Source organism: Amblyraja radiata, chromosome 1 (assembly GCF_010909765.2).
Source record: "Amblyraja radiata isolate CabotCenter1 chromosome 1, sAmbRad1.1.pri, whole genome shotgun sequence".
Taxonomy (NCBI): domain Eukaryota; kingdom Metazoa; phylum Chordata; class Chondrichthyes; order Rajiformes; family Rajidae; genus Amblyraja; species Amblyraja radiata.
This window is the reverse complement of record NC_045956.1, coordinates 159,727,542-159,753,658: the sequence shown is the minus strand read 5'-3', so window position 1 is coordinate 159,753,658 and position 26,117 is coordinate 159,727,542. Positions and strand designations below refer to the sequence as shown.

Sequence of the window (26,117 nt, the reverse complement as noted above, 5' to 3'; positions counted from 1 at the left end):
TCCAGGGAAAAGAGCCCCCAGTGTATCCAGTCTTCCTAATAACACAAGCCCTCCAGCTCCATTAACAACCTTGTGAATCTCTTCTGCAACTCTCTAGCTTGATTTATTATTTTCTATAGTACGGCGGCCAGAACTTCCACCAGGCCAATTTTGTATCCAATTGGCTAGCTCATCCTGGATCCCATGCGTTCTTTCCTTCTGGACCACCCTACAATGCAGGACCTTGTCAATAGCCTTGCTAAAGTCCATGTAGATAACATCAACTGCCCTGTTGAGTTCTTCCAGCATTCTCATTTTTGTTCTTATGCCTAATGTATTATAGTTTCTTAATTTGTTGATCGAGTCTTCTTTATCATGCACTGCATTGAATGATTTCAGCATGATTCACTGCGGTTACAGTTTAAAGGCCTTTGGACCTCGACACCAGCCACATAGAGTGCAGACATACACGAAATACATCCGTATGGTGAGGTCACCTTACCACAGATTACCCATTTGAATAAAGCTGAGACATACCTATAAGTGGAACAAAGCTGGATGAGATGTGTACACTTGCACGTATCAGTCAAAAGTATGGTCAGGTCATTATCAAAGTTATCTCACCCAATTTATCCTGATATCAAGTGTTAAATCAAGTGTGATAAATCTAAAACTCAATTCCAGGATTGCACTGAGTTAACTGATTTCAGAAAAAAACTGAATTTATTTTGATCTTTCCAGGTTAGGTAAGAGGAAGTTGGGCAGAATTACTGTTCCTTATTCAGCAGCCTCCACAGGAAATGATCAAGTTGAGAGATGAAGGGAGGATATCTTACTGACAGTGACACTTAAAATTCCCTATCCCTGGTGTTAGACTCATGGGCCTTTAATTACAATGTACATACAGTCAAAATGCATAGAAACAGGTCCTTGAACTCACCATGTTCATGCTGACTTAAGTATCTATCTCTAAGAATCCCATCAGCAGCACTCCTATTGATGTAATGTTCATCTAAATTCTTCCGAAAGCACCTGCCTCCTTCATGCATTCAGCTTTATATTCCATCTACCCTGTAGGTGAGTTGCTGTCATTGTTTGATTATGATTTAACTGTCAAATTTGTTTTTATTCTTAAAATGAACATGTCTGAGTTACTATTTTACATAGAAACATAGAATAATAGAAAATAGGTGCAGGAGTAGGCCATTCGGCCCTTCGAGCCTGCACCGCCATTCAATATAATCATGGCTGATCATCCAACTCAGTATCCTGTACCTGCCTTCTCTCCATACCCCCTGATCCCTTTAGCCACAAGGACCACATCTAACTACCTCTTAAGTATAGCCAATGAACTGGCCTCAACTACATTCTGTGGCAGAGAATTCCAGAGAATCACCACTCTCTGTGTAAAAAATGTTTTTCTCATCTCAGTCCTAAAAGATTTCCCATTTATCCTTAAACTGTGACCCCTTGTTCTGGACTTCCCCAACATCGGGAACAATCTTCCTGCATCTAGCCTGTCCAACCCCTTAAGAATTTTGTAAGTTTCTATAAGATCCCCCCTCAATCTTCTAAATTCTAGCGAGTACAAGCCGAGTCTATCCAGTCTTTCTTCATATGAATGTCCTGACATCACAGGAATCAGTCTGGGTGAACCTTCTCTGTACGCCCTCTATGGCAAGAATGTCCTTCCTCAGATTAGGAGACCAAAACTGTACGCAATGCTCCAGGTATGATCTGGATGATGGTGTGGTAAATTGGATTAGTAAGTATGCAGATGATACTAAGATAGGTGGGGTTGTGGATAATGAAGTAGATTTTCAAAGTCTATAGAGAGATTTATGCCAGTTGGAAGAGTGGGCTGAAAGATGGCAGATGGGGTTTAATGCTGATAAGTGTGAGGTGCTACATCTTGGCAGGACAAATCAAAATAGGACGTACATGGTAAATGGTAGGGAATTGAAGAATGCAGGTGAACAGAGGGATCTTGGAATAACTGTGCACAGTTCCCTGAAAGTGGAATCTCATGTAGATAGGGTGGTAAAGAAAGCTTTTGGTGTGCTGGCCTTTATAAATCAGAGCATTGAGTATAGAAGTTGGGATGTAATGTTAAAATTGTACAAGGCATTGGTGAGGCCAATTCTGGAGTATGGTGTACAATTTTGGTCGCCTAATTATAGGAAGGATGTCAACAAAATAGAGAGAGTACAGAGGAGATTTACTAGAATGTTGCCTGGGTTTCAGCAACTAAGTTACAGAGAAACGTTGAACAAGTTAGGGCTTTATTCTTTGGAGCGCAGAAGGTTAAGGGGGGGACTTGATAGAGGTCTTTAAAATGATGAGAGGGATAGACAGAGATAAGCTTTTCCCACTGAGAGTAGGGAAGATTCAAACAAGGGGACATGACTTGAGAATTAAGGGACAGAAGTTTAGGGGTAACATGAGGGGGAACTTCTTTACTCAGAGAGTGGTGGCTGTGTGGAATGAGCTTCCAGTGAAGGTGGTGGAGGCAGGTTCGTTTTTATCATTTAAAAATAAATTGGATAGTTATATGGACGGGAAAGGAATGGAGGGTTATGGTCTGAGCGCAGGTATATGGGACTAGGGGAGAATACGTGTTCGGCACGGACTAGAAGGGTCGAGATGGCCTGTTTCCGTGCTGTAATTGTTATATGGTTATATGGTGTGGTCTAACCAAGACCCTGTACAACTGCTGTAGAACCTCCCTGCTCCTATACTCAAATCCTTTTGCTATAAATGCTAACATATCATTCGCTTACGTATTCGATTTCGAATTTTATCTTAGAGTGGCACATATGCGTCTTGAATAAATGTACACATTGACTTGCCCTGAACTCAACAAAAGCTTTTCACTGTATCTCGGTACATGTGACAAACTAAACTAAACTCTCACTATTTCACTTGGAATGATTCACATTGGCCTTATGTAAACTTACATGTAAGTGCATTTTTCATATTAAGTCTGACAATATATTGAAATAAAATTTAGCTCGGCTGAGAACCTTAATTTCCAGTCTATCATTGTCCTTGCATGGAACAAACATAGAATGGTACAGCACAGAAACAGGCCATTCAGCACACTATATATGTGATGAACACATTCAACTATTCTCCCCAGCCTGCATATAATCCATATCCCTTCATTCCCCATGTGCCCATCTACCTTTCACGTGCCCTTCTTCACAACTATCTTAATGGGCCTGTCGCACTTAGGCAATTTTTTAGGCAACTACAGGCGACTAGTTTGTCGCCACATGTTCGCCGGTGGTCGCCGGGAGTAGTCTCCTCAGTCGTGCAAAAAGTCGTAGCGTCTTTCTGGTCGCCGCGTGTTGAAAATTTTCGGCGACAGTGGGTTTGACACCAATGAGCATAGCTTGACTTCTCCTGACGTAAATTGTCGCCGGTTTTTTGGCGACCTGCTATGACTATGACAGTCGCCAGCAGTTGCCTAAAAAAATCACCAAGTGGGTCAGGCCCATTAAGCTTACAGGGTGATGTTCACTATCTCTGAAATGCTATCGAACCACTGTTCCCATCATTTCCCCCATTACATGTTAAAAGATTAGATTCAGTACTGCTACATTTTTATAGTGGCCCAGAGAGCTCCCTTTCAAAGGAAAATTGCACCACCTCAAAGTCTTTCACATTAAAGGCAATCAGAATGAATATTATAAAGTTGAAATTTCCTACTACTATTATTCCATTACATTTTTGGTCAGTTCTCAATGATTACTTTCCAGTGGATCTGATGTCCATCATCATGAGTGCTTTGAGGTAATGGCGCACATCAACTCCAGCCTATCAGATCCACTGCAGTTTGCCTACCGTCGCACAGATCTATAGCAGATACTATATCCCTGGCCCATAACTCATCTCTGGAACACTTAGACAACAAAGACAGCTATGTTAGACTCTTATTTACCAACGATAGGTCTGCCTTTTCATACCATAATCCCCATCAACCTCATCGCCAAACTCCTGGAGCTCGGACATGCTGGATCCTTGACTCTCTGACCCAAAGACCACGGTCAATGAGGATAGGTGACAACAACTCTACAATAATTCTCAACACCGATGCCCTGCAAGGGTGCGTTCTCAGTCCCCTACTATAATCATTCACGACTGTACAGACAAATACGGCTCTAACTCCATCTACAAGTTTACCGATGACAACAGTGTGGTGGGCCAGATCGCGAACAATGACGAGATGGAGTACAGGAATGAGATAGAGAACTTAATAACATGGTGTTTGAACAACAACCTATCCCTCAATGTCAGCAAGACGAAGAAGCTAATTGTCAACTTTAAGAGGCATGAAATACATCTTCCAATCAGCATCAATGGTGCCGAAGTGAAAATGATTGAGAACTTTATTTTCTTTGGCGTACATATTTCCAGTGATTTGTCGTGGACCAACCACATTAATGCACCAGCCAAGAAGGTACACCAATAATACTTCCTCGGGAGACTGAAGAAATTTGGCATGTCTCAAATGACTTACAAATTTCTACAGAAGCACCATAGAAAGCATACTGTTAGGCTGCATCACAGCTTGGGTTGCAAAGAGTTCTGAGGAATATGCAAGGAACAGTGGAGTTGTAGATGTAGCCCAGTCCACCATACAGACCAAACATCACACCATTGACTCCTTCAACAGTTGACATTACCTCAGAAAAACAGTTAACGTGCTAAAAAACTTGTCCCAACGCAGTGATTCCTTCTTCTCTTAGCTCCTGTCAGACAGAAGGTACCATCAGACTCAGGAACAGCTCTTTCATTTTGTTATCAGGCTTCTGTATGGACCTTCCATAAGCTGTGGTGCAGTCCAATTCCCCTCTGCTTCATTGTGGACATCGGACTTTGTCTCTGGAACTGTTGTGCTACAATGCTGAGAACTATGATCTGTTCACTGTATCTTTCCTTTTGTCCCATTTGAGTTTGAATCTATTGTATTTATGTATATTATCTGATTTCATTATATAATATGCACAACTAAAAATTGCACTGTACCTAGGTATTCCTAAGAACAATAAACCTAAGCCTACACGTACTTTAGTTTGGTTCTTACTAGGACTATACTATTTTATGGACTAACCATTTCTTTGTGTAACATTTTTCCTTCTTTCCCTCATTACATCTTGGTGTGCATCTCCTGCATTCACAGCTGGTGAAACTGTTGAAAGATTGTTTGAAAAAAGTGATCGACCAGCATTTTGAGAACATACCTGGAACCTGGTACAGACAATCAGATGATTATTTATCCAATTGTAGAACATTAGGCTAAACACAGACATTACTGGAAATACACAGTAGATCAGTTCAGAAGCAGAGTTAATGTTTCAGATCTACGACAATTCATCTGAACAGAGAGCATCACGTGAAAGTTAATTGACTTGAAAATATCAACTTTTTTTCTTTCTTCACAGATGCTGCCGAGCATTTACAGCATTGGGGACAGTGCAGAGAAAGTTTACTGGATTGAAATTGCCATTCCCATACTGAACCTTTCTGTCCTGGGTCTCCTCCATTGTCAGAGTGAGGCCACACGCAAATTGGAGGAACGCCTCATATTTTGCTTGGGCAGCTTACAACCCAGTGGTATGAATGTTAATTTCTCCAATTTCAACTAACCCCTGCATTCCTTCTCTCCCCCCTCCCCACCCTAGTCGTCCTACTGGTTCCACTGTTCGCATATTTGTATCCTTTCGCTATCACCTCTTCCCCGGCCAACAATGAGCCATTGTGCGCTCTACCCTTCCTTGGTTATCTGTTGCCGGCCCTGCTTTGTTCTGGTCATTTCTTACCTTCAGTTCCCTCCCCTCTACTTTCAGTATGAAGAACGGTCCAGACCAGAAACGTCACCCATCTCTTTTCTCCAGAGATGCTGCCTGACCCGCTAAGTTACTCCAGAACTTTGTGTCTTTCACTCGGTTGAAAGTTGGACGATTCCTCAAGTGGGCGGCATGGCCTCCCTCTGAACTCTAAAGAACTGTGAAGACTGGCCACCCTCTGTGCTATAATCATTTTACTGCTCAAAGTCTTCAGGCTTGAAGACTAGCTGTGTTGGTCTCTCCTGTTCTGCAGGGAAGTTGAGCACCTTTATCCCATCCCTTTTTATGACACATCTTATGGCTTCTGATCGACCACAAGATCTAGTTCCAGAAAATATGAATTTATTTTTGCAAGCAAAGTTTTTCATTCAAACTCAACTCTCAATGCTGTTCAAATTGGGATAGGTGGGCGAAAGTATTCAAGTTCCATGGTTCATGTAATAGGGTTCTGATGACTTCTCTTCACTGAATCAGCTCATGCTGTGATCCTACTTCAAAGTGGTTCTTCTGTCCATAACGGAAACAATTTAATACAACAAGCTTCTCTACTTTTAGATGCATGCTGTTATTTGCCCGAGCCGCAATATCATTACAATAACCGGAACTTTGTGGAGAAATCTGTGAAGCTCTCTGGGTTTACCAACATTACTCCATGTAAGTTTAGATAGGTATATAATTAGGACCATCCTGTATTGAGCGGACAATGAGAACAATTTCTACATCTCCTTGTACATGAGAAACATGATATAGCGTCCCTCCCTCTCTCCTGCACTACACCCTTCATCGTCCATGCTCTGGTATTCAATAAGATTATGGCTGATCTTTTACTCAGTTTTACTTCCTCCCACCGCCCCATATCATGAATTCCCTTAATATCTATTGATCTCTCTTGAACATATTTAGTGGCGATGGCCAGCTTGCACATAGAATACCAAAGATTCATAACCTTATGGATAAAGAAGGTTCTTCTCATCTCTATCCTGATTGGCCCACCTCATATTTTGAGTCTTTGATTCCCAATTTTAGATACTGCAGCTAGAGGAAACATCATCCTGCACCTACTCTGTCAAGTTTCATCTGACTTTTGGAGAAACAAAGAACTATAGTTGCCAGTTTACACCAGTCTGAAACGTCACCTATTCTTTTACTGCAGAGATGCTGCCTGGCCCGGTGAGTTACTCCAGCACTTTATATCTTTCTCTCATATAACTTTTGTATGTTTCAATAAAGATCACCTCTCATTTTACTGAAACTCACGGAGTATAGGTCTAGTTTGCTTAATCTGGTGAATTTTCACTGCACTCCACATATTGCAAGTTGTGTCCTTCTTAGGTAGGGAGATAAAACCTGCACACAAATATCCCAGGTATATTCACACTAGGGTTGCTACAAAGTTGCAGCAAGACTTCGGTACGTTTGTACAGAATTCTTCTTACAAGTAGGATACCATTTGCCTTGCTAATTACTTGCTGTACCTGCATGTTAACTTTAACTACTGCATGTGAATCTAATAAATCAAGTAAGTGTATTAAAGATATGAAACTGGGACTGCAAGTTGACTTTCAGTGATTCATGTACAAAGACACACTAGTCCCTCTAGACACTGATATCTTTCAACCCTCTATCATTTAAAAGATATTTCACGAGCAATGGTTTTGACCAAAGTTGATGATCGCACATTTTTCCACGTTATATTTGGTGTCATAGTCTAATCATTTTGTATTTCTACATTCCTTGAGGCTTCACTGCATCCTCCTCATATTCGAGAGTGCCACCCAGTTTTTTTTATCTTCAATCTTGATATATTGCATTTGCATGCAGTGGTGAATGTGGAAACGGTCAGTTGTTCATGGTTGTTTTCCCAACTATGCTCAGACGATTTCAAAGTAATGGCAATTTCCCAACACTTGCACTGGGGAATTTGAATAAGTAAACTGTGCCAAGTTCGATTTGGCATAGGAACAACTTATCCATTCATTTTAATGGAGAGGAACAGTTGCGAGTTAGTTATAGTTAATTTGTACTTTTAAAAATTGTTTGAGTGCATTTAAATATCTTTAATTAGTTTAAAATATTTTAATTTAAATAAATAAATAAATAAAGTCTAAATAATTTTTAATAGGAGTTGCATGTTTCTGAATGTCGGCAACTTTCACAGTATTTTCAGTTCCAGTTAAGCAATCAGTTATCAAACAAAAGGAAAGTGCTAGAGTAAGTAGGTCAGGCAGCATCCCTGGAGTGACAATAGAAAATAGGTGCAGGAGTAGGCCTTTTGGCCCTTCGAGCCAGCACCACCATTCACTGCGATCATGGCTGATCATTCCCGATCATTCCCCAATCAGTACCCCGTTCTTGCCTTCTCCCCATATCCCTTGACTCCGCTTTCTTTAAGAGCTCTATCTAACTTATTAACTCAGTAAGCTGGCTTACTGAGTTACTCCAGCACTTTGTGTCTTTTTTTGTAAAGTGGAAAGAAATTCTTGTTTCTACTGCGTTCGCTGCAAAAAAATGTTTACAATGGTTTTGATTATTCGCCAAGTAAAAGGCCTTGCCTGCCTGGAAATTCTCACCACAATCCTAAGATCTGATCCAGACCATAGGATTTGTAAAGGTGAACTGGATAAACTAAGTCCAAACTTCCTTTGGTGGTCAGTGGTGAGTATGGGCAGCATGTCACCAACCACAGCTAACCGGCCAAAAGAGAATCTGGGACAAATGTTGATCCAGGCTCATTCAGCTTATCTTTTTGGGTCAGGATTATCCATATGAAATGGGGACAAGTGATCATCATATTTTTCAGGTATACGAAATGCAGAAATGTAATTAGATAATGCGGACATCAGACAGAAAAACAATAGACTGGCAAAATAGACAGCCAAAATCTAATACAGGGAATAGCAAGATGATTTAAAATAAGAGGAGACGTGTTTGTGGGCCTGCTGAAGAATCACATTAAGTCAGAGTCATAGAGCCGTACAGCATGAAAACAAGCCCTTTGACCCAACTCATCCATACCGACCAAGATCACCCATCTAAGCTAGTCCCATTTGTTCACATTTGGCTCATTTTTTCTGAACCTTTCATATCCATATCCTCTGTGTTTTTTAAATGCCATTATAGTACCTGCCTCAATTACCTTCTTGGTAGCTCGTTCCATTAACCCACCATCCTCTGAGTGAGAAAGTTGCCTCTTAGGTTCCCATTAAATCTTTAAGTGAGCAAACAAGTGCATCTGGAATACACTGCATGAAAGTGATAGAAGCAGAGTAAATGGTAATATTAAAAGTAAAATTGAGTCAAGACTCAAGTGTGTTTAATTGTCATATGTACCAAACCGGAACAATGGAATTCTAACTTGCAGCAGCATAACAGGTATGTAAACACAATGCTCAATAGATAACATAATAAAGAAACACAGTTAAATTAAAAAAAGAATTATGCAAAACAAAAGAAAAGCCCAAAGTCCCTAGTGCAATCAAGACTGTTCGTAGTTTGAGGTTTATTTGGTGCCTGTGGTGTTCAATAGCCTGGAGTAACTCAGTAGACAGGCAGCATCTCTGGAGAGAAGGAATGGGTGATGTTTCAGGTCGAGACCCTTCTTCAGACTGAGTGAGGAAGATACAGAGATAAGGAAGTGTAAGGTGTGAGAACTAAACATCAAAGGGGAATGAGATCAAGGAACCCGTAGAATAGATCATTGTTACAACCAATTCTACATTTTCCTTGATCTCTACCCCCTTTGATGTCTCGTTCTCACACCATATATTTCCTTATCTCTGTATCTCCCCCTCCCCAACTCACAGTCTGAAGGTCTTGACTTGAAATGTCACCCATTCCTTCTCTCCAGAGATGCTGCCTGTTTGCTGAGTTACTCCAGCATTTTGTGTCTATCTTCAGTTTAAACCAGCATCTGCAGTTCCTTCCTGCAGTGCTCAATAGGCTGATGGATATCGGGAAGAAGTTGTGTCTGCATTTTGGAGGTCACAGTTTTCAGACTCTTATACCTTCTTCCTGATGGCAGGAGTGAAATGAGAGTGTGGTCAGGGTGGTGTAGGTCCATGATGATGCTGGCTGTCTTTTTGAGGCAGCACCCCTTATAGATCCCTTCGATGGTAGATCCCTTCGATCAATGATAAACTGCTCAATGGGCAGAAATACAGGACAACAGGAAAGAATAGAGAATTGCAATTAATTGAATAGACTAATTGGCCTGTCCCATTTAGGCGAATTTTCAGTGGACAGCTGGCGACTGTCAAGTTGCCGGCAGTCGCTTGAAAAACCGGGAACTGGAGCGGCGACTGTCAGTGTGGAACACACACACACGCATCACTTCCTTCACCAGCCCGTGTGAATGTTTTAGACAGCGCACCCCCGCTTGCCCTGTCTAAAAAATTCACACGGTGCAAAGCCAAAGTGATACAGACACACACCACGATAAACAGGAAGGTTGGTGCTGTAAAAAAACGGCTAATGCACAGTGTACGGTAAGTCCTTTAAAAGAGGGGGGGGGGGGAGAGGGGGTGGAGAAGGAGTGGAGACAACTTTTAAGAAGCCAGAGATACACGGCTGTGAAGCTCGGCAGACATTTAACATTACCGGTCGGTTATCCTTGGTTCTGAAAACTACTGCTTACCTTTTTTTCCCCAATGAGCCAATGAAATTCACCGGTCTGCATCGGCTATAACCTACGAGAACCTCCGACCTCCTGGCAACCCACTAGGACCTCCTGCTGACCCACCTACGGCTCGAGAATTCTCGCTACTCTCCATGGCGGTTTCATTCTAGTCGCCGCTAATTTTTCTTAACATGTTGAAATATTCACGGTGACCATAATGAGGCCGTGACTGGTTCCCAGAATGTGGGAACTCCTCACGACCATGAAGGCAACTCCCCGGCAACCACCCGCGAATATGTGGCGACTGCCTAAAAAGGGCCTGTCCCACTAAGGCGATTTTTTTTGTGCGACTACAGGCGACTGCCGCAAAATTTTCAACATGCTGAAAACATTTAGGCAACAGTGGAGACAATTTTGCTGTCGTAGGTTGTTGTAGGTTGACGTAGATGTTGTCGTAGGTTATCGCCAGGTGTCGTAGGTGAATTCCATTAAAACTAGTCCATGGCAGTCGCCTAATTACTCATTCTCTGATTCTAAGTGGCTATACCATTTGGAATCCCAGCATAATTAGTGCAGCCAGGAGCAGGAAGAAAACAATATTTTCACCGAAGTATTACAAGCAAAGAAAAATGGACAACTATACTTATACTATAACGGAGTGCCACTGGCCAAGTTAAGATGTTATATATTATCACACTAAGTTACCTTTCATACACAGTGCCATACCCTTATGTGTGTAAAATCTGGAGAAAGACTTGCACTTGAATGTAAAGACAACAATGAACCAATGTGAGAAATTCCAGTCTTCTCCATTTTACTGATAAACTACTGTCTAAATGAAGGTCAGCAAGAAGATGATTGCCAGCCAGCTACAAATTTCTGAGGACAGTCTGAATGCAAATTCTGGTGACAGATAACGATGCAAATTTTAACTGGCCCAAGTTACAATCCCCAGGATAACAAGACACAAGATCATTTTCAAACATGAAATATCTCAGAAGTTTGGTTTTGCTTAATGTGCTAATCCTTTCCACACTAATACACTCCTTAGGAACATCCTTTTCAATTAATTTACTAAAAAGCAAAAACTCTCTTTTATACAGTTCTTTTCATTACTTCAGGATGTCCCAAATGCCTGCATTACATTTAACAACAGTCTAGGTATTGTTAATGTTATAATGTAAGAAACACCACAGGCAATGTGCTCGCAATAGGTTCTGCCTGATGTTGTTTTATATATAGGAAGAATGACCACTTGACAGGATCATTTTTTCTCTGTGGATAAACTTAAGGCCCTGTCTGGCAATAGAGGAGGCCCATGATAGAAAGATCGGTATGGGAATGGGAAAGGGAGTTGAAATGGTCAGCAACCGGAAGATTTGGCAGGCCTCGGCTGACCAAATGCATATGTTTGGCAAATGTTTGTCTAGTCTATGCTTTGTCGCACCAATGTACAGGAGGCCACATCAGAAGCACCTAATACAATAGACGAGGTTAGAGGGAGTGCATGTGAACATCTTTCTTACCTGGAAGGGCTGCTGGGGCCACTAGATGGATGTGAACGAGGAGGTATGGAGGTACCTATTGTACTTGAGTTTGACCTGATTGTATTGTATTGTCATTCCTACGTTAGCATGTTACTGTATCTCGGTACATGTGACAATAATAAACCTAAAACCCCCAGATACCACTGAACAATAGTACAACAATCTTCATCCTCCTCTGTACACTTCCCAGGCTGAGGTCTGATTTCCCAGTTTTCTGAAACTCAAATCAGGTACCAGATATCCAGGGCTTAACTTTCCATTTTTGCTGTATCTGAGACCAGGCACCAAACTTTTCAAAGTTGCTTGCTAACTGTTGACGTAACGACCTGCAATTGAGGCCCAGATCTACAGGGAAACATGATTCTTAATTAGCTTCCACTCCTCCCAACTCCTCCTGTGTATACATTATCAACAGCTTCATGCTCATTAATCAGCTTTGTCACTTCCTCAAAAAGCTCAATCTTCTACAATGATGTATCAGCTTCAAATTTTGCACTTGAGATTCTGGAATAAACCTGATTCAGATATGCGATAATCTCAAACAAGCCAAGACTGGCCTTTCAGCAATTACCAATCTTGACTAGACCATAATACTCACCTTCAGTTTATCTTTGGGCAGTGCTACTGCTCCCTGTTTGATGACCTCCAGGACCCGTTCTACCGACAGGTCTGCTCCTGCCTGTTCCAGCCGAAGACTGAAGAAGCTGATCACCTACAAGGTAAAACATCAGGAACAGTCAAAGCTCCTGTTTCCTAAATGTGGAACAACCCAATGTCCAACCAATTGCACCAGTACAAAGAAGAACAAGTACCTAGTTATTTTCCTTTTGGTGTGTTCCCAACACGAGTCTTCTCGTTTACTTTACAGATCAATGGACAAAGAGACGTAAAACACGGAAACAGATCCTTTGGCCCAGTTCTGGGCCATACAACAAGTACCCATATACATTGTGTACAAATCTCATTTTATTTTCCTCATATTCGCATGAACTCTACCATTAATGATCGGGGCAATTTACAGAAGACACTTAAGGGCCTGTCCCACCAGCATGCGATAGCATGCGTCCAGGGCGACCAAATGTGGTCGCTTGAGGCGTACGGCCTCACAGGGCCGGTCCCACTTCGATCGGCAGAGGCGTATGGAGTTGTGCAGGGCTGGTCCTGACATCGCGCAGGGCTCCAAAAATCCAATGGCCTGTCGGCTCGCAGCCGCGTTGAGGCCGTACGCAGCGCCTCGACGGGCGTACGCAGCATCTTGACGTTGTACGCAGCATCTTGACATCGTACGCAGCGTCTTGATGGCGTACGCCTAGCGCATGGTGTTGCGCGATGACGTCACCACCCGGCGTGCCGTTGCTTGATGACGTCACCGCCCGACGCCGTGCGACGTCCAAGTCGGCCAGCCTCCTGCCCAGCTGATTGGTGAGTATGATGTCGGGACCAGCCCCGCACAACTCCATACGCGTACGCGGTTCGAATTGGGACCGGCCCCGCGAGGCTGTACGCCTCAAGCGACCACGTTTGGTCATGCTAGACGCATGCAATCGCATGCTGGTGGGACAGGCCCTTTACAGCCTACCCACGTTTACATGTTTGGGCTGTGGGAGGAAATGGAGCACGTGAAGGAAACTCAGCTGGTCACAGGGAGATCATGAAACTATACACAGGCAGAATCCCAGGCTGAAACCTGGGTCACTGCAACTGTGAGGCAGAAGCTCTACGAACTCAAACAGTAACACCTGCATTCGATTTTCATATTTTCTATGTCATTAGACAATACAGATGAAATGTAATCTTCATTACACAGGTAAACTGCATTCTATAGTATATAGAATGCCCCATCTCTTAGTGACCTTTAATGGTAAGAACTCTTCGTGAAGAACTGGATAAACCATAAAACTATGTTTTATTTAAATGTAAGAAAATGCTTGCACAACAGATCAAAGGCTGGAACACTTTGTCCACCAGTAACCGGGATATTCAAGGATGTTTATTTGGTATCGCATTTGACAAAGTCATTGGTGACCAAGGGGCCTATTCCAGGGCAGTACTATTATTTTAAAAGGGCAGCAGGCAATTTTTGATAGCAGGAAAGTAGCTGCTCATAAACCTCAGCACATTTAGATAAAGGGTGAAGTAGGACTGCAATCGACTTTGACCATCCTCTTGGACGAATAGCCTAACAACAGTCAAATACTGAAGATGGCACCTAATGGCCTTAATAAAGTACTGGAAAACCACTAATACCCAAGAGGTGGTGCCTCAACAAAAGTCAGCGACTTTAGGGATAAAATTAAATTGAGAAAGAGTTAAAATAAAATGATAATATTAAATGTGCGGTCTGTGGAGTGGAAATATGTAAAGTTCCCATTTAATTCAGTATTAAATCATAACTACATCATTTTCTCAGCCTAATACACCATTCTGTCTGCAGGTCTGCTTCCTGGACTTGCTGCTATTTTTGGTGAACAATGTTCAACTGCGGTCGATGTATCACAGTGTCAGATTTTAAATCTATACCATACAATTTTAGTTAAAAATCTGTAGTCAAACTAACTCATTGCAAATGACTTAGGGAAGGTTTAATGAATGGAATGTTTGTCTAATTCATTCCTTACCATGTCGAGATTCTGCATCACATCCTGGAAGGAAGGGTGTGTGCGGAATTGTTCAAAGAGGTCCCGTTTGTACAGGAGTGCATAAACCAGGTTGGGATTGTGATGAAGAGAGGAGGAAATGCAGGAATTTATGATCTCCAACATCATTCGAATTACTTCTTCTATCACAGTGAGATCTTGAGCCTGTGTAAAAGAAAGTGCAAAGAGTAAGTTTCTATCCCAGAGGGAGCAAAATTGACAGTCTCATTATCAGATTATTGACACATAATTATCTGTATCTATAAAAGTCTCGCAATGTAAACAGAAGTTTAGAGACGAAAATTTCAAGCTGGAGTTCCAAAAGTACGGGTAGAGTCAACAACCACTGGAAAAAGATGGCAAGTTGCAAATGTTATAGCAAACAGTTGTCATGGTGTTGAGCCAGAAGGATGTGGAAGTATCCCAAGAAATGCATATATACCTTGTAAATTTCATTCTGGCAATTCGTGTAGTTGCGCCTGCACTATATCTATTAGTGCCCATGAATATTTACTTCATCTACACATGTCATGGAAAAGCAGTCAACAAAATAAATTGGATAGGCATATGGATGAGAAGGGAATGGAGGGTTATGGTATGAGTGCAGGCAGGTGGGACTAAGGGAAAATAATTGTTCGGCACGGACTTGTAGGGCCGAGATGGCCTGTTTCCGTGCTGTAATTGTTATATGGTTATAAAATCAAAGACAACCCACCCTAGTCATTCCGTCTTCTCCCTGCTCCTGTCAGGTAGAAGCTTTAAAGACTCAGTGTCAGATTTTACCAGACTCAGGAAGACCTACTTCGCCTCTGTCATCAGGCTTCTGAAAAGTCTTTCCATGAGGGCCTGTCCCACTTACGCGACTTTTCAGCAACTGTCTTCAACCTTCAAGCTCGAGGGCACTCGCCTAAAAAACCTCGAGCTGGATCGACCGTCAGCGATCAAACCGCAAGCTGGGTTGACTGTCAGCACACACACACACACACACACACACACACACAAACACATCGCAAAGGTGGGGGTCAGGGAAAGAGGCCGCTGTCTGAAATTCACACCCACGATGAACAGGAAGGTAAACCCTCACGGCCTTCTCGGAGATCTTTTCCACCAGCTTGTCGAAATTCTTGGTGCCCACGGTGACGAACACTGACTCCATCTCCCCCCCCCTCCCCTGCAGCGGCAGCGAGCAGGCAGGCAGGTCGGTGGGCAGGGCGGGGACGAGCCGAGCGACAGCAGCGGGCAAGGCAGGGATGGCCAGCAGCGGGCGGTCGGACAGGACGGGGACGGGCCGTGTGGCAGCTAAGCCGGAGTGGGCAGAGAGAGGGAGGGAGAGTCGGGTTGCAGGGTGGCCGAGTTTGAGTGACTCACACACACACACAATGCAAACTGGTCCAATCGTCAAGTCAACGGGATCTAGACCACAGCTAACAATGAATGACCTGTGGATGAAGGAACTGCAGATGCTGCTTTTTATGGATGGAGGGAGGAAGGGAGTGACTGAGGGTAGGGGAAAGGAGAGGGAGGGAGAGGTGAGGGACCGATTGGGGGAGGGGAGGAGGAGAGGGGAAAGATGCTGGGGAGGTGAGGAGGGAGAGTGGGGGGGATTGAGGGATAGGAAAGGTAGGGAGGGAGAAGGGGAAAGTGGGGGAGGTGTGAGGTGAGGAGTGGGGGATAGAGGGATAGGAGGGGGGTAGGGAGGGGAGAGGAGTTATGGAAGGATGGAGGGAGTGACTGAGGGTAGGGGAAAGGAGAGGGAGAGGTGAGGGAGGGATTGGGGAGGGGAGGAGGAGAGGGGAAAGAAGAGGGCGGGGAGTGGGGGGGATGGGGGATGAGGGAAATGATCCGTGCCTGCGCAGTTGTGGGCCATGCGTGAGTGGTGCATTATTGCGTTGGGGGGATGGGTTGAATTGGGAGAAACGGGTGAGTGGTAGAATATTGCATTGAGGAACGGGTTGCGTTGGGGGACCAGGCCTCCCATGTGACATGGACCCAACGGGTCCCACTTTGTCTAGTCATTCTTGAAATTCAACATTGACCAGTGTGTCAGCCCATACTTTTTAGCCAATGGAGATCAAATTTGAGACCTGAAATTGAACACTAAAATCATGAGTGTCCGAGCATTATGGGTCCCCACTCTCTTGTAACCTTCAGAAACATGGACATCTTGCAATAATCACCTCAAAGTTATGGGCCTATCCCACTGCGGGGATCTAATTTGCGAGTTTAGAAGAGTTTGCATTCGACTCAAACTCGCAGCATGGTCGACACATGGTCCTAGGGGGTCACTGGAACTCTCCTTCATGCTCGAGGGAAGTTCCCGCATACTTGCGGCCTCTGTTTGGTCTAGGAAAATTTTAAGCATGCTGAAAAATTTTCCACGAGTAAAAATTGGTTGGCATGGTTCTTTTGAACTCGTAGTGTAGTGGAGTGCGGTCGTCTTATTCTTCTTGCGTATGGCGTGCACAGCCTAAAGTTGTAGGACAATTTGTTCTATTTGATTCCGCACGCCGGGTTGATTGCATTCGTCGAAACAGGGCGGACCACGTGAAGGTTGCAATCTCCCACCCCTGGAGTGCGGTCGCTATGTAGTTATAGGCAGTCGAGGTAGCCGTAGGCAATCTCCTTTGCTGACCGGGCATTTTAATTGGCTCATTGGAGTTTTCAGAACCAAGGAAAACCGACTGGTAATGTTAAATGCCCGCTAAACTTTATTAAAAGTTGTCTGGCTTCTTAAAAGTATCTCCACTCCTTCTCCCCCCCCTTCCCCCCTGCTCTCTAAAGGACTTATCGTACACTGTGCCAACAGTCTTTTACCTTCCTGTTCATTGTGAATTTTAGACAGCGCTCTCCCGCTTTCCCTGGCCTCCGCCTTTGCGCTTTGTGTGTGTGTGTGTGTGTGTGTGTGTGTGTGTGTGTGTGTGTGTGTGTGTGTGCGTGTGCGTGTGCGTGTGCGTGTGCTGACGGTCGATCCAGCTCGAGGTTTTTCAGGCGAGTGCCCTCGAGCTTGAAGGTCGAAGACAGTTGCTGAAAAGTTGCGTTAGTGGAACAGGCCCTTAAAGGGGGAACTAACACTGTCTCCCAAACTGTAAATCCACTGGCAGGATAGACTTACTAATGTCATTTTCCTTTTCCAGGCCAACAGCCACAGCATTTACAATCTAATCATGCTCAATCAATTCCATTATCTGCATGCCTGATGCAAGACTCCAATACAATTGTTTATAGCCTGAGCTATTGAAAGGAATTGGGAAGGTTGGGACTTTATTCCTTGGAACGCAGAAGTCTGAGGGGTGATTTTAAAGAGGTGTATAAAATCATGAGGGGAATTGATGGGGTGAATGCACAGAGTAGAGGAATCAAGAACTAGGGGACATAGAGGGGGATGATTTAATAGGTATCTGATAGGCAACTTTTTCACACCGAGGGTGGTAAGTATATGGACGAGCTGCCAGATGAAGTAGTTGAGGCAGGTACAATAAAAGCATTTCAAAGACATTTGGATAGCCTTGAATAGCATTTACACTTTACTTGCCCTCAAAGTGCTTCAATGAATCAATTACTGTTTGGAATCTGGAGCATTTGGCTATTTTTTGATTATTATATTAATACATGGCTATGCTACAGCTTTAAATCCATTCAGACGTCTAAAAACTCTCTAAATAAATGAGCATTACTCATTATACAATTGTAATACTCTTTTTTATGACATGAAAGAAAAATTGTTGATGCGTGACAGCCCAGTTGAATAACCAGTTTAGAGGCAGCTCCAAATGATGATGATTATCTCTACCTCAGGTGCCTTACAGAGGGAACCTGCTTTGACCTACCCCAGGAATCTTTCCTCAGACCTGGCATTAATTTGTCAACTGAGCATGAATTATTCCGAGAAATAAGATCAGTAGAGGGTGTGGGACATGGCTGATTAATTTGGAAGAGTGACGGCATAAAACCTTAAGGTATAGGCCATAATTCCTAAAACTTGCCTGATGTTGTTCCTTTACTTCATTTCCAACAATTTGCCATTTCCCCTTTCATGGAGTAATTGAATCATGCTACAAAGGGTGTTCTGTTGATGCTACCTGCTCCCTCACCTCGTCTAAGTTAGAATTCATTAAATAGGAGTCTAGACTGTAAGTATTTGGCAAACTGTCTAACCAGACTGATTAAGATCTGGTCTGCCTGACTCAATCCTGTACCAAGCAGTGCAATAGTGAAATTTGGCAAAACAAAGTGAAAACAAAAGGGAGGATGCTACCAGGAGACAACAATATATATTAAAAAAGTAAATTCAAATATAGTGGTTAGGCAATGGAGGTTTTGAGTTTTAACTGGAGGAAGATTGGTTTGAGATTCTAGAAAGAAATGAGTTCAGATAGTATTGATCCTGTATCGGCTTAATTTCAATTTGGTTCAGCACAATATGGATGTCAGAAGGATGAATAGAAGCAGCAGACATTTGGGTTCAAAGGGAAGAGAGAGGTAAAGCCAAGAAGAATTGTCATGCTGTATTATGAATACAGAGAGAAAGAGAGAGAAAATAAATGACCATGGACTAGAGTTTGCAGAGCGATTGCCTGTGAAATCACAAACTTGCTCCTGTTATCTTCTGTCACTGCCAATGTGGTGCCTCATCTGTCCTTCAATTAACATGGTCAATAACACACATTCTTCCATTGAACCTATTTCAATATGTTCATGGCTGTGTAATTCCCCATCAACCTGTTCTGACATAGTTACACAGTTACCTTTGAATTTCTGAAAGAAACCATTCCTGCCCACACTTACTTTGCACCACAAATAAAGCACTGACGTACAAGGAAGGAAAGAAATTGCGCTGGGTATTCCCTCCCAGTTCAGGGCTGACCTCCACACCTGACTTCATAGCAAATGAGACTCCTCAATATGCTATCAGCTCATTTACTTATATGTCTAATAATTCTAAATAAGAATAATCAATTTTCACTTTTATTTACTACACCAGAGGTCACCCATTATCAACTGGTCCATCTACTAACGTCTCAAATGCAATTTCCTCATCTCCTCAATTATTGCCTTTTATTGAGAAAAAGACTACACAGCTTTGTAAGAGGAATGAAATAACAAAAAAAGCTGGGGAAATAACAAGAAAGACAGAAAAGCTTTCATTTTAGAAGGAAAGAAGGGAGGGGAAGGCTAAATATCTGGAAGCGCAAAAGAGATGAAAGGCCTTGCCAAGTGGAGCAACGTGCAAATTAAAAATTCAATACGCTGGGAAAGGAAAGGCAAAGCAGATCATTTGCATGTCATAACAATTAACTTCTGGGACTTGACCTGATCAGAAATTGTGAGAATGATAGATAAAGAGATGGGAGGCACTAAATTTTTGAGAATCTTAGTGACAAAAATAAGATTAGAAAGCTCAGGAAAAAATGCATGGGGTGACTGTAGATTGTTTAAGTTCAGTATTACCTCAAATGCTTTAGAAGTGAAAAGAATACCTAAAAATGGGAACCATGAACACATGGAAAGTTTACTTTCAGAAGTTATGTGAGAATGGAATCAAGATGGCAAATCACCACAATCTTTGAGCCTCATGGGGAAAGTGAGGCGTAATATGACAGGGAAAACTGAAGAATGATGGAAAAAAATGTCAATGCAGGCATAGATGGGGAATTAGGAGAAATTATGAGCATGGGAGAAGACAAAAATGCCAGAGATGTTGGCAGAGTTAGCACATCATAATCTTGGATAGAAAATTATCCAGAAAGGTTAGCACAGTGATGATCCTCACAACTCTACAGCTCCGGCTTCAACAATATAATCCGATCCAAATTCATCCTCCAAACTTCCCGCCAAAATAATCAAGGGCCTTCATTGTGGACGCTGGATTATTTCTCTGTAACTGTAATGCAACAATGCTGTAAAACTATGATATTCTAAACTCTGGTATTTTTCTCTGTGCAGTACCTGTTATACTTGTGTGTGGCTTGATTGATGTATAATATCATTAATTTGACTGGATAGCACACAAATATAATTTTTGGTTACTGCAAGAAAGCAATATTAATACCAACTCAACAAACTCAGGTTCAGTACACATCTTGAGAGTTGACCTTGTGGAGTTTGGGCATTCTCTCTCTCTGAATATGTGCTTGGGTTTCTGCCGTTTGGTCTAGATCCCTCGCAAGTCCCAAGATATCCTGGAGGATTAGTTTATGTTACTGCAAATTACTTCTTAGTATAAATAAGTGGCAAAAGAATCATAGAGCAGCTGATGGATATGTGAGAGAGGAAATGCATTGAAAGCTGATGGACAGAGTAGATGGACAGAATATATTACCGAGCAATTTAATGGAAACATATACTTATGTATGTAAATCTGTGAGGTATAGTCTGTACAAGATAATATTGGAATTAATTTGTGGTTTACGGTTACGCAACTGCATAAAAGGAACTTTCAATAATCTTCTATAATGCAGAATTTTAAATGAAGCAGATTATTCTGTGCTACAACATTTCAGACATCAGACTGTCTGCTCACATTACTGCTGCCTCATTTCCTCAGAGTCAGTCTATATAGGATCCTCAAGTTTGTGTGGTAGGAAATGAAATCGCGACAATACAAATTATAGCAACTATTTAATGTCCATTATCTCATCACATTGTGGTTATGTGTCACGTCTGATGCTGCAAGTAAATTCAGAAAGCATTTGATAAGGTCCCACATAGGAGATTAGTGGGCAAAATTAGAGCACATGGTATTGGGGTTAGGGTGCTGACATGGATAGAAAATTGGTTGGCAGACAGGAAACAAAGAGTAGGGATTAATGGGTCCAATAGACAATAGACAATAGGTGCAGGAGTAGGCCATTCGGTCTTTTGAGCCAGCACCACCATTCAATGTGATCATGGCTGATCATTCCCAATCAGTACCCCGTTCCTGCCTTCTCCCCATATCCCCTAGATAGGGCTATCTTTAAGAGCCCTATCTAGCTCTCATAGAAACATAGAAACATAGAAAATAGGTGCATGAGTAGGCCATTCGGCCCTTCGAGCCTGCACCGCCATTTGATATGATCATGGCTGATCATCCAACTCAGTATCCCATCCCTGCCTTCTCTCCATACCCCCTGATCCCTTTAGCCACAAGGGCCACATCTACCTCCCTCTTAAATATAGCCAATGAACTGGCCTCAACTACCTTCTGTGGCAGAGAATTCCACAGATTCACCACTCTCTGTGTAAAAATCCAGAGTATCTTGAAAGTATCCAGAGAACCAGCCTCCACCGCCCTCTGAGGCAGAGAATTCCACAGACTCACAACTCTCTGTGAGATAAAGTGTTTCCTCGGCTCCGTTCTAAATGGCTTACCCCTTATTCTTAAACTGTGGCCCCTGGTTCTGGACTCACCCAACATCGGGAACATGTTTCCTGCCTCTAGCGTGTCCAAACCCTTAACAACCTTATATGTGTAATGTATATAATGTAAATGGTGTTACCTGCCTCCAAGTTAAAGGGGGAGCAGTGTGACGTATGTAATATAATTAGCATATGTTATGTCTTGTGTGAGGGGACGCATGCGCTAGAGAGACTCAAGGTGGCGTCCTGCAATAAAGAAGCTTGTTAGTTTACTCCTGTATCTGAGAGTTCCTTTGAGTCAGTTCCAAGTACCCAAATACACTACAATTGGTGACGAGGATGGGATAGAGTTTGTGAACTCACCCACAGGACTGTTTGGCAACACGTAGGATTGTTTAACAGTTTAAACATTAGATACGGAGTTGTGTCGCAGTTGTTTGCGAGCCGGACAAGAGAGGCCTGCAGATCCTTCTATGCCGGGGACTGCATTTAAAACATCAGCTGTACAAGTCGGCGAGTTTTGTCAGGCTATCTCTATGTTGTGTCTACGTGGCAAGATGTCGTCCTTCGGATTGTTACTCATTTTAGACCGAGTTGTTTTTTTTGTCAAATTCCTCAAGATGAATAGTCTTTGTACAAGTTTTAGGTGAATTGTCACACCAAAACACACAACAACAGCACGACGAGGATAAAAAAACAGAAAAGGAAAGAAGACGGACTGTCAGAAAAAAAAAAAAAGGTTGTGTTTGGAAACAAAGTGGAACGGCACTAAGCCAAAAGATTTGGCGCCAAATGGTTTTGAATTGGCGCCAAAGAAAAGAAAGGTCGGAACAGGAAGCAAGGAAAACAAGTGGGGCAGTAAGTAAGTGTCACCGAAGAAAGCAGCCGAGAGCTGGAAGCCTAACCAGCAGGACAGCGACAGTGTCAACTTAGCTGGAACATTTTCCAGGGCTGTGTAGCCAAGGCCTTAAGGGGCAGAAGAGGCCCAGCAACTGCCGCCGACTTTGTACGTTTTCCAGGGCTGTGTAGCCCACAGCCAGGCCCAGGAGCCGCCAACGACGTAGAGTGAGGGCCTAGTACCGGGTAGGTCACGGACAGGTCCAGTGAAGCCACCGACGAAACGGAGTCAGCCCGGCTGGGAGAAGAGTCAGCCCGGTCGAGGGAGAAAGCCGGACGCGAGAGAAGCTGACCGGCAGAATGAAAAAAAACTGGCCGCGAAAGAAACGGACCGGTCGTGAGAGAAAGCCCGGTCGCAAGAGATGGCCCTGAGTAGAGAAAGCCCGGTCGGGAGCAGAGTCAGCCCGACCGTGAGCAGAAAAGAGGGTCCGGCCGCGCAAGAGATGCGGACCGGCCGAGGGGGAAAGCCCGGACGTGAGAGGAAGTCCGGCCCCGAGCAAAGAGTGGGTCCGCACGAGAGAAGCAGGACACAGCACTCAAGCACTTCAGCCCGGTCGGGAGTAGAGTCAGCCCGGTCGTGAGCAGAAAGTGGAGAAAGCCCGGTCGCGAGAGAAAACCGGCCGAGGGAGAAGCGGGTCCGCGCGAGTGAAGCGGGACACAGTGCTTACCCAGCCCCCGACGGCGGGGCACAGTCCTGATGCTTGGAACATCGGGGACTAGCAGCAGTAACTAGCAGCGACACACCTTCCGCAGGGTGTCCACGGAGCCAGCGACGAGCCGAGCAGCGGGTCCAGTAGCAGCCGGGAGGGCTGTGGAGCCAGCGGGCAGGCAAGTCGGCGGAGCAGCGGTAGTCGACTGGGCAGTGAGCCAACGGCAGCAAAAGTAACGGTGAAGCCCGGGGGAGCCAGCAAAAGCAGCAAAAGTGGAGGTCTGGTGAGGCCAGCAGCAAAAGTACCGTTGTGGACAGCTCGAGAGGTCGAGAAGGCACCGGAGTCCATAGGCCGACAAGCTGGACCAGTGAAATCCTTCAAAATAAAAGCAGGACTGTAGAATGTAATGCATTGTTCACTATTCCTTCACTGTAAAAGCGGGACTGTTTGGATGTAATGCATTGGTCACTGTTATTAATAGTAAATCTGTGTGCGTAGTAGGAATATGGTTAAAATGTTCTAAATGTCTATTAACATGAAATGTTGGTTAATAGTATAAATCTATTATTATAAGAATTAGTAATAGTCAGTGGGCTGGATCACTTCTTAGTGTGTAGAAGGATTAAGTCTAGCGCAGAATACACAGTGAGAGAACAGAAGATAGTGCACCTGAATAGCAACAGGTAGCATGGCTTTTCAAATTGTAGGAAACGTGCCCCAGTTAGATTATGGGTGTAATTTTGAGAAATGGGCCAAAGTCTTGGAGGCTTGTTTCATTTCCAATGATATCGCTGCAGCGGAGAAGAAGAGAGCATGGTTCATATTAGGCTTAGGAAGAGAGGGTTATCAGACCTTACGTATGTTACTGCTGCCAGCAAAGCCCACATATAAAATGTATGAGGAGTGTAAGGAGGCATTAATGGCTCATTTCTCGCCAAAACCTCCAAGGGCATCCAGAGGCAAGGAGCCTGAACTAAAGAGGGCAGAGTCCCTCAAAGGACCAAGGTCAAGTGCAAAAGGACAAAGGTCAAGTGCAAAAGGACAAAAGTCAAGTGCAAAAGGACAAAAGTCAAGTGCAAAGGGACACAAGTCAAGTGCAAAGGGACACAAGTCAAGTGCAAAGGGACACAAGTCAAGTGCAAAATGACACAAGTCAAGTGCAAAATGACACAGGTCAAGTGCTAAGGGACAAAGGGCAAATGCAAAGTGGCAGAAGTCAAAGGCAAAGAGAAATTGCCATCCAAAGGGCAACTCTAAAAGAGGTTTGCCACGCACTGTAGATATAAAACAGAGGCAAAGAGGTTGGCAAAGAGGTTTGCCACGCACTGTAGATATAAAACAGAGGCAAAGAGGTTGGCAAAGAGGTTTGCCACGCACTGTAGATATAAAACAGAGGCAAAGAGGTTTGCCACGCACTGCAAGGGAGCAGTGGACCAGACAGGAAGAGCGGACGGAATTACCACTAGACAGCCAAACCAGTAGGTAATTTACGGCTGGGGTGAGTACTTTCCCATTTATAGGAGGTAGGATTATATAAATAAGGGGTGTATCAATACAGTAGGGGATTCTTAAATAGGACCAGTTAATTATTTATATAAGATGGGCGGTCAGGAGATGTGCCAATACTGCGAGATGTGGGAATTTGTCGACACCATTGATGTAGAAGATCCCTACAGCTGCAGTAAGTGTTTGAGGCTAGAGGAACTCCAGCTCCGCATTGATGAGCTGGAGACCCAACTTCATACGCTGCGGTACATCAGGGAGGGGGAGTATTACCTGGATGTTTTGTGCCAGGGGATGGTCACACCGACCAGTTTAACTAATTCAGTAGGCAGTGAGCAAGGAAAGGAAGGTGTGGCCATAAGCGAGGCAGGTAGGGGGAACCAGGAGGAGATGCGGCAGGAGCCACAGCCCTTGTCCCTGACGAGCATGACCGAGGCTCTTACTCAATGTAAGGACGGGATCAGGGGCTGTGGGAGGGATGAGCAACCTGGCTGCAGCACCGTGGATCAGGGGGCCATTCAAGAGGGGGGAGTTAGAAGAAATGCCGTAGTGATAGGGGATAGTATTATTCGGGGGGTAGATAAGGTTCTCTGCGGCCAGCAGAACATGTCCCGAAGGCTGTGTTGCCTACCCGGTGCTAGGGTTAAGGATATCTCTGCGATGCTGGAGAGAAATTTGCAGTGGGAGGGGGAGGATCCAGTGGTCGTGGTCCATGTGGGGACCAATGACATAGGAAGGACGAGGAAGGAGGATCTGCTGAAGGAGTTTGAGCAGTTAGGGAATAAATTAAAAAGCAGAACCTCGAGGGTACTGATCTCCGGATTGCTACCTGAGCCACGGGCCAAATCGGCGAGGGTACGTAAAATTAAAAAGCTGAATGCGTGGCTCAAAGACTGGTGTGGGAATAATGGGTTTGGTTTCTTGGGCCACTGGCACCAGTACTGGGACAGGGGGGATCTGTTCTGTAAGGACGGACTTCACCTGAACGGTGCTGGGACTGGGGTCCTGGCAAATCATATAACTAGGGCAGTAGAGAGGTCTTTAAACTAAGTAGCGGGGGGGAGGTATCAAGGGGGGTAATAACGGCAGGGGTAGAGGAA

The 26,117-nt window shown here is 43.9% G+C and overlaps 1 protein-coding gene across 3 annotated transcripts in view; it reads right to left on the bottom strand.

Annotated features, from left to right (window-relative positions):
* Positions 1-26,117, bottom strand: part of dym (dymeclin) — a 327,900-nt gene that overhangs the window by 18,389 nt on the left and 283,394 nt on the right. For all 3 annotated transcript variants that reach the window (XM_033033648.1, XM_033033656.1, XM_033033666.1), the window contains 2 exons: positions 14,612-14,794; positions 12,592-12,705 (listed from right to left, as the gene is read on the bottom strand). In XM_033033648.1, coding sequence (XP_032889539.1) covers positions 12,592-12,705; positions 14,612-14,794 — 297 coding nt within the window. The remainder of the gene's footprint in view (positions 1-12,591; positions 12,706-14,611; positions 14,795-26,117) is intronic.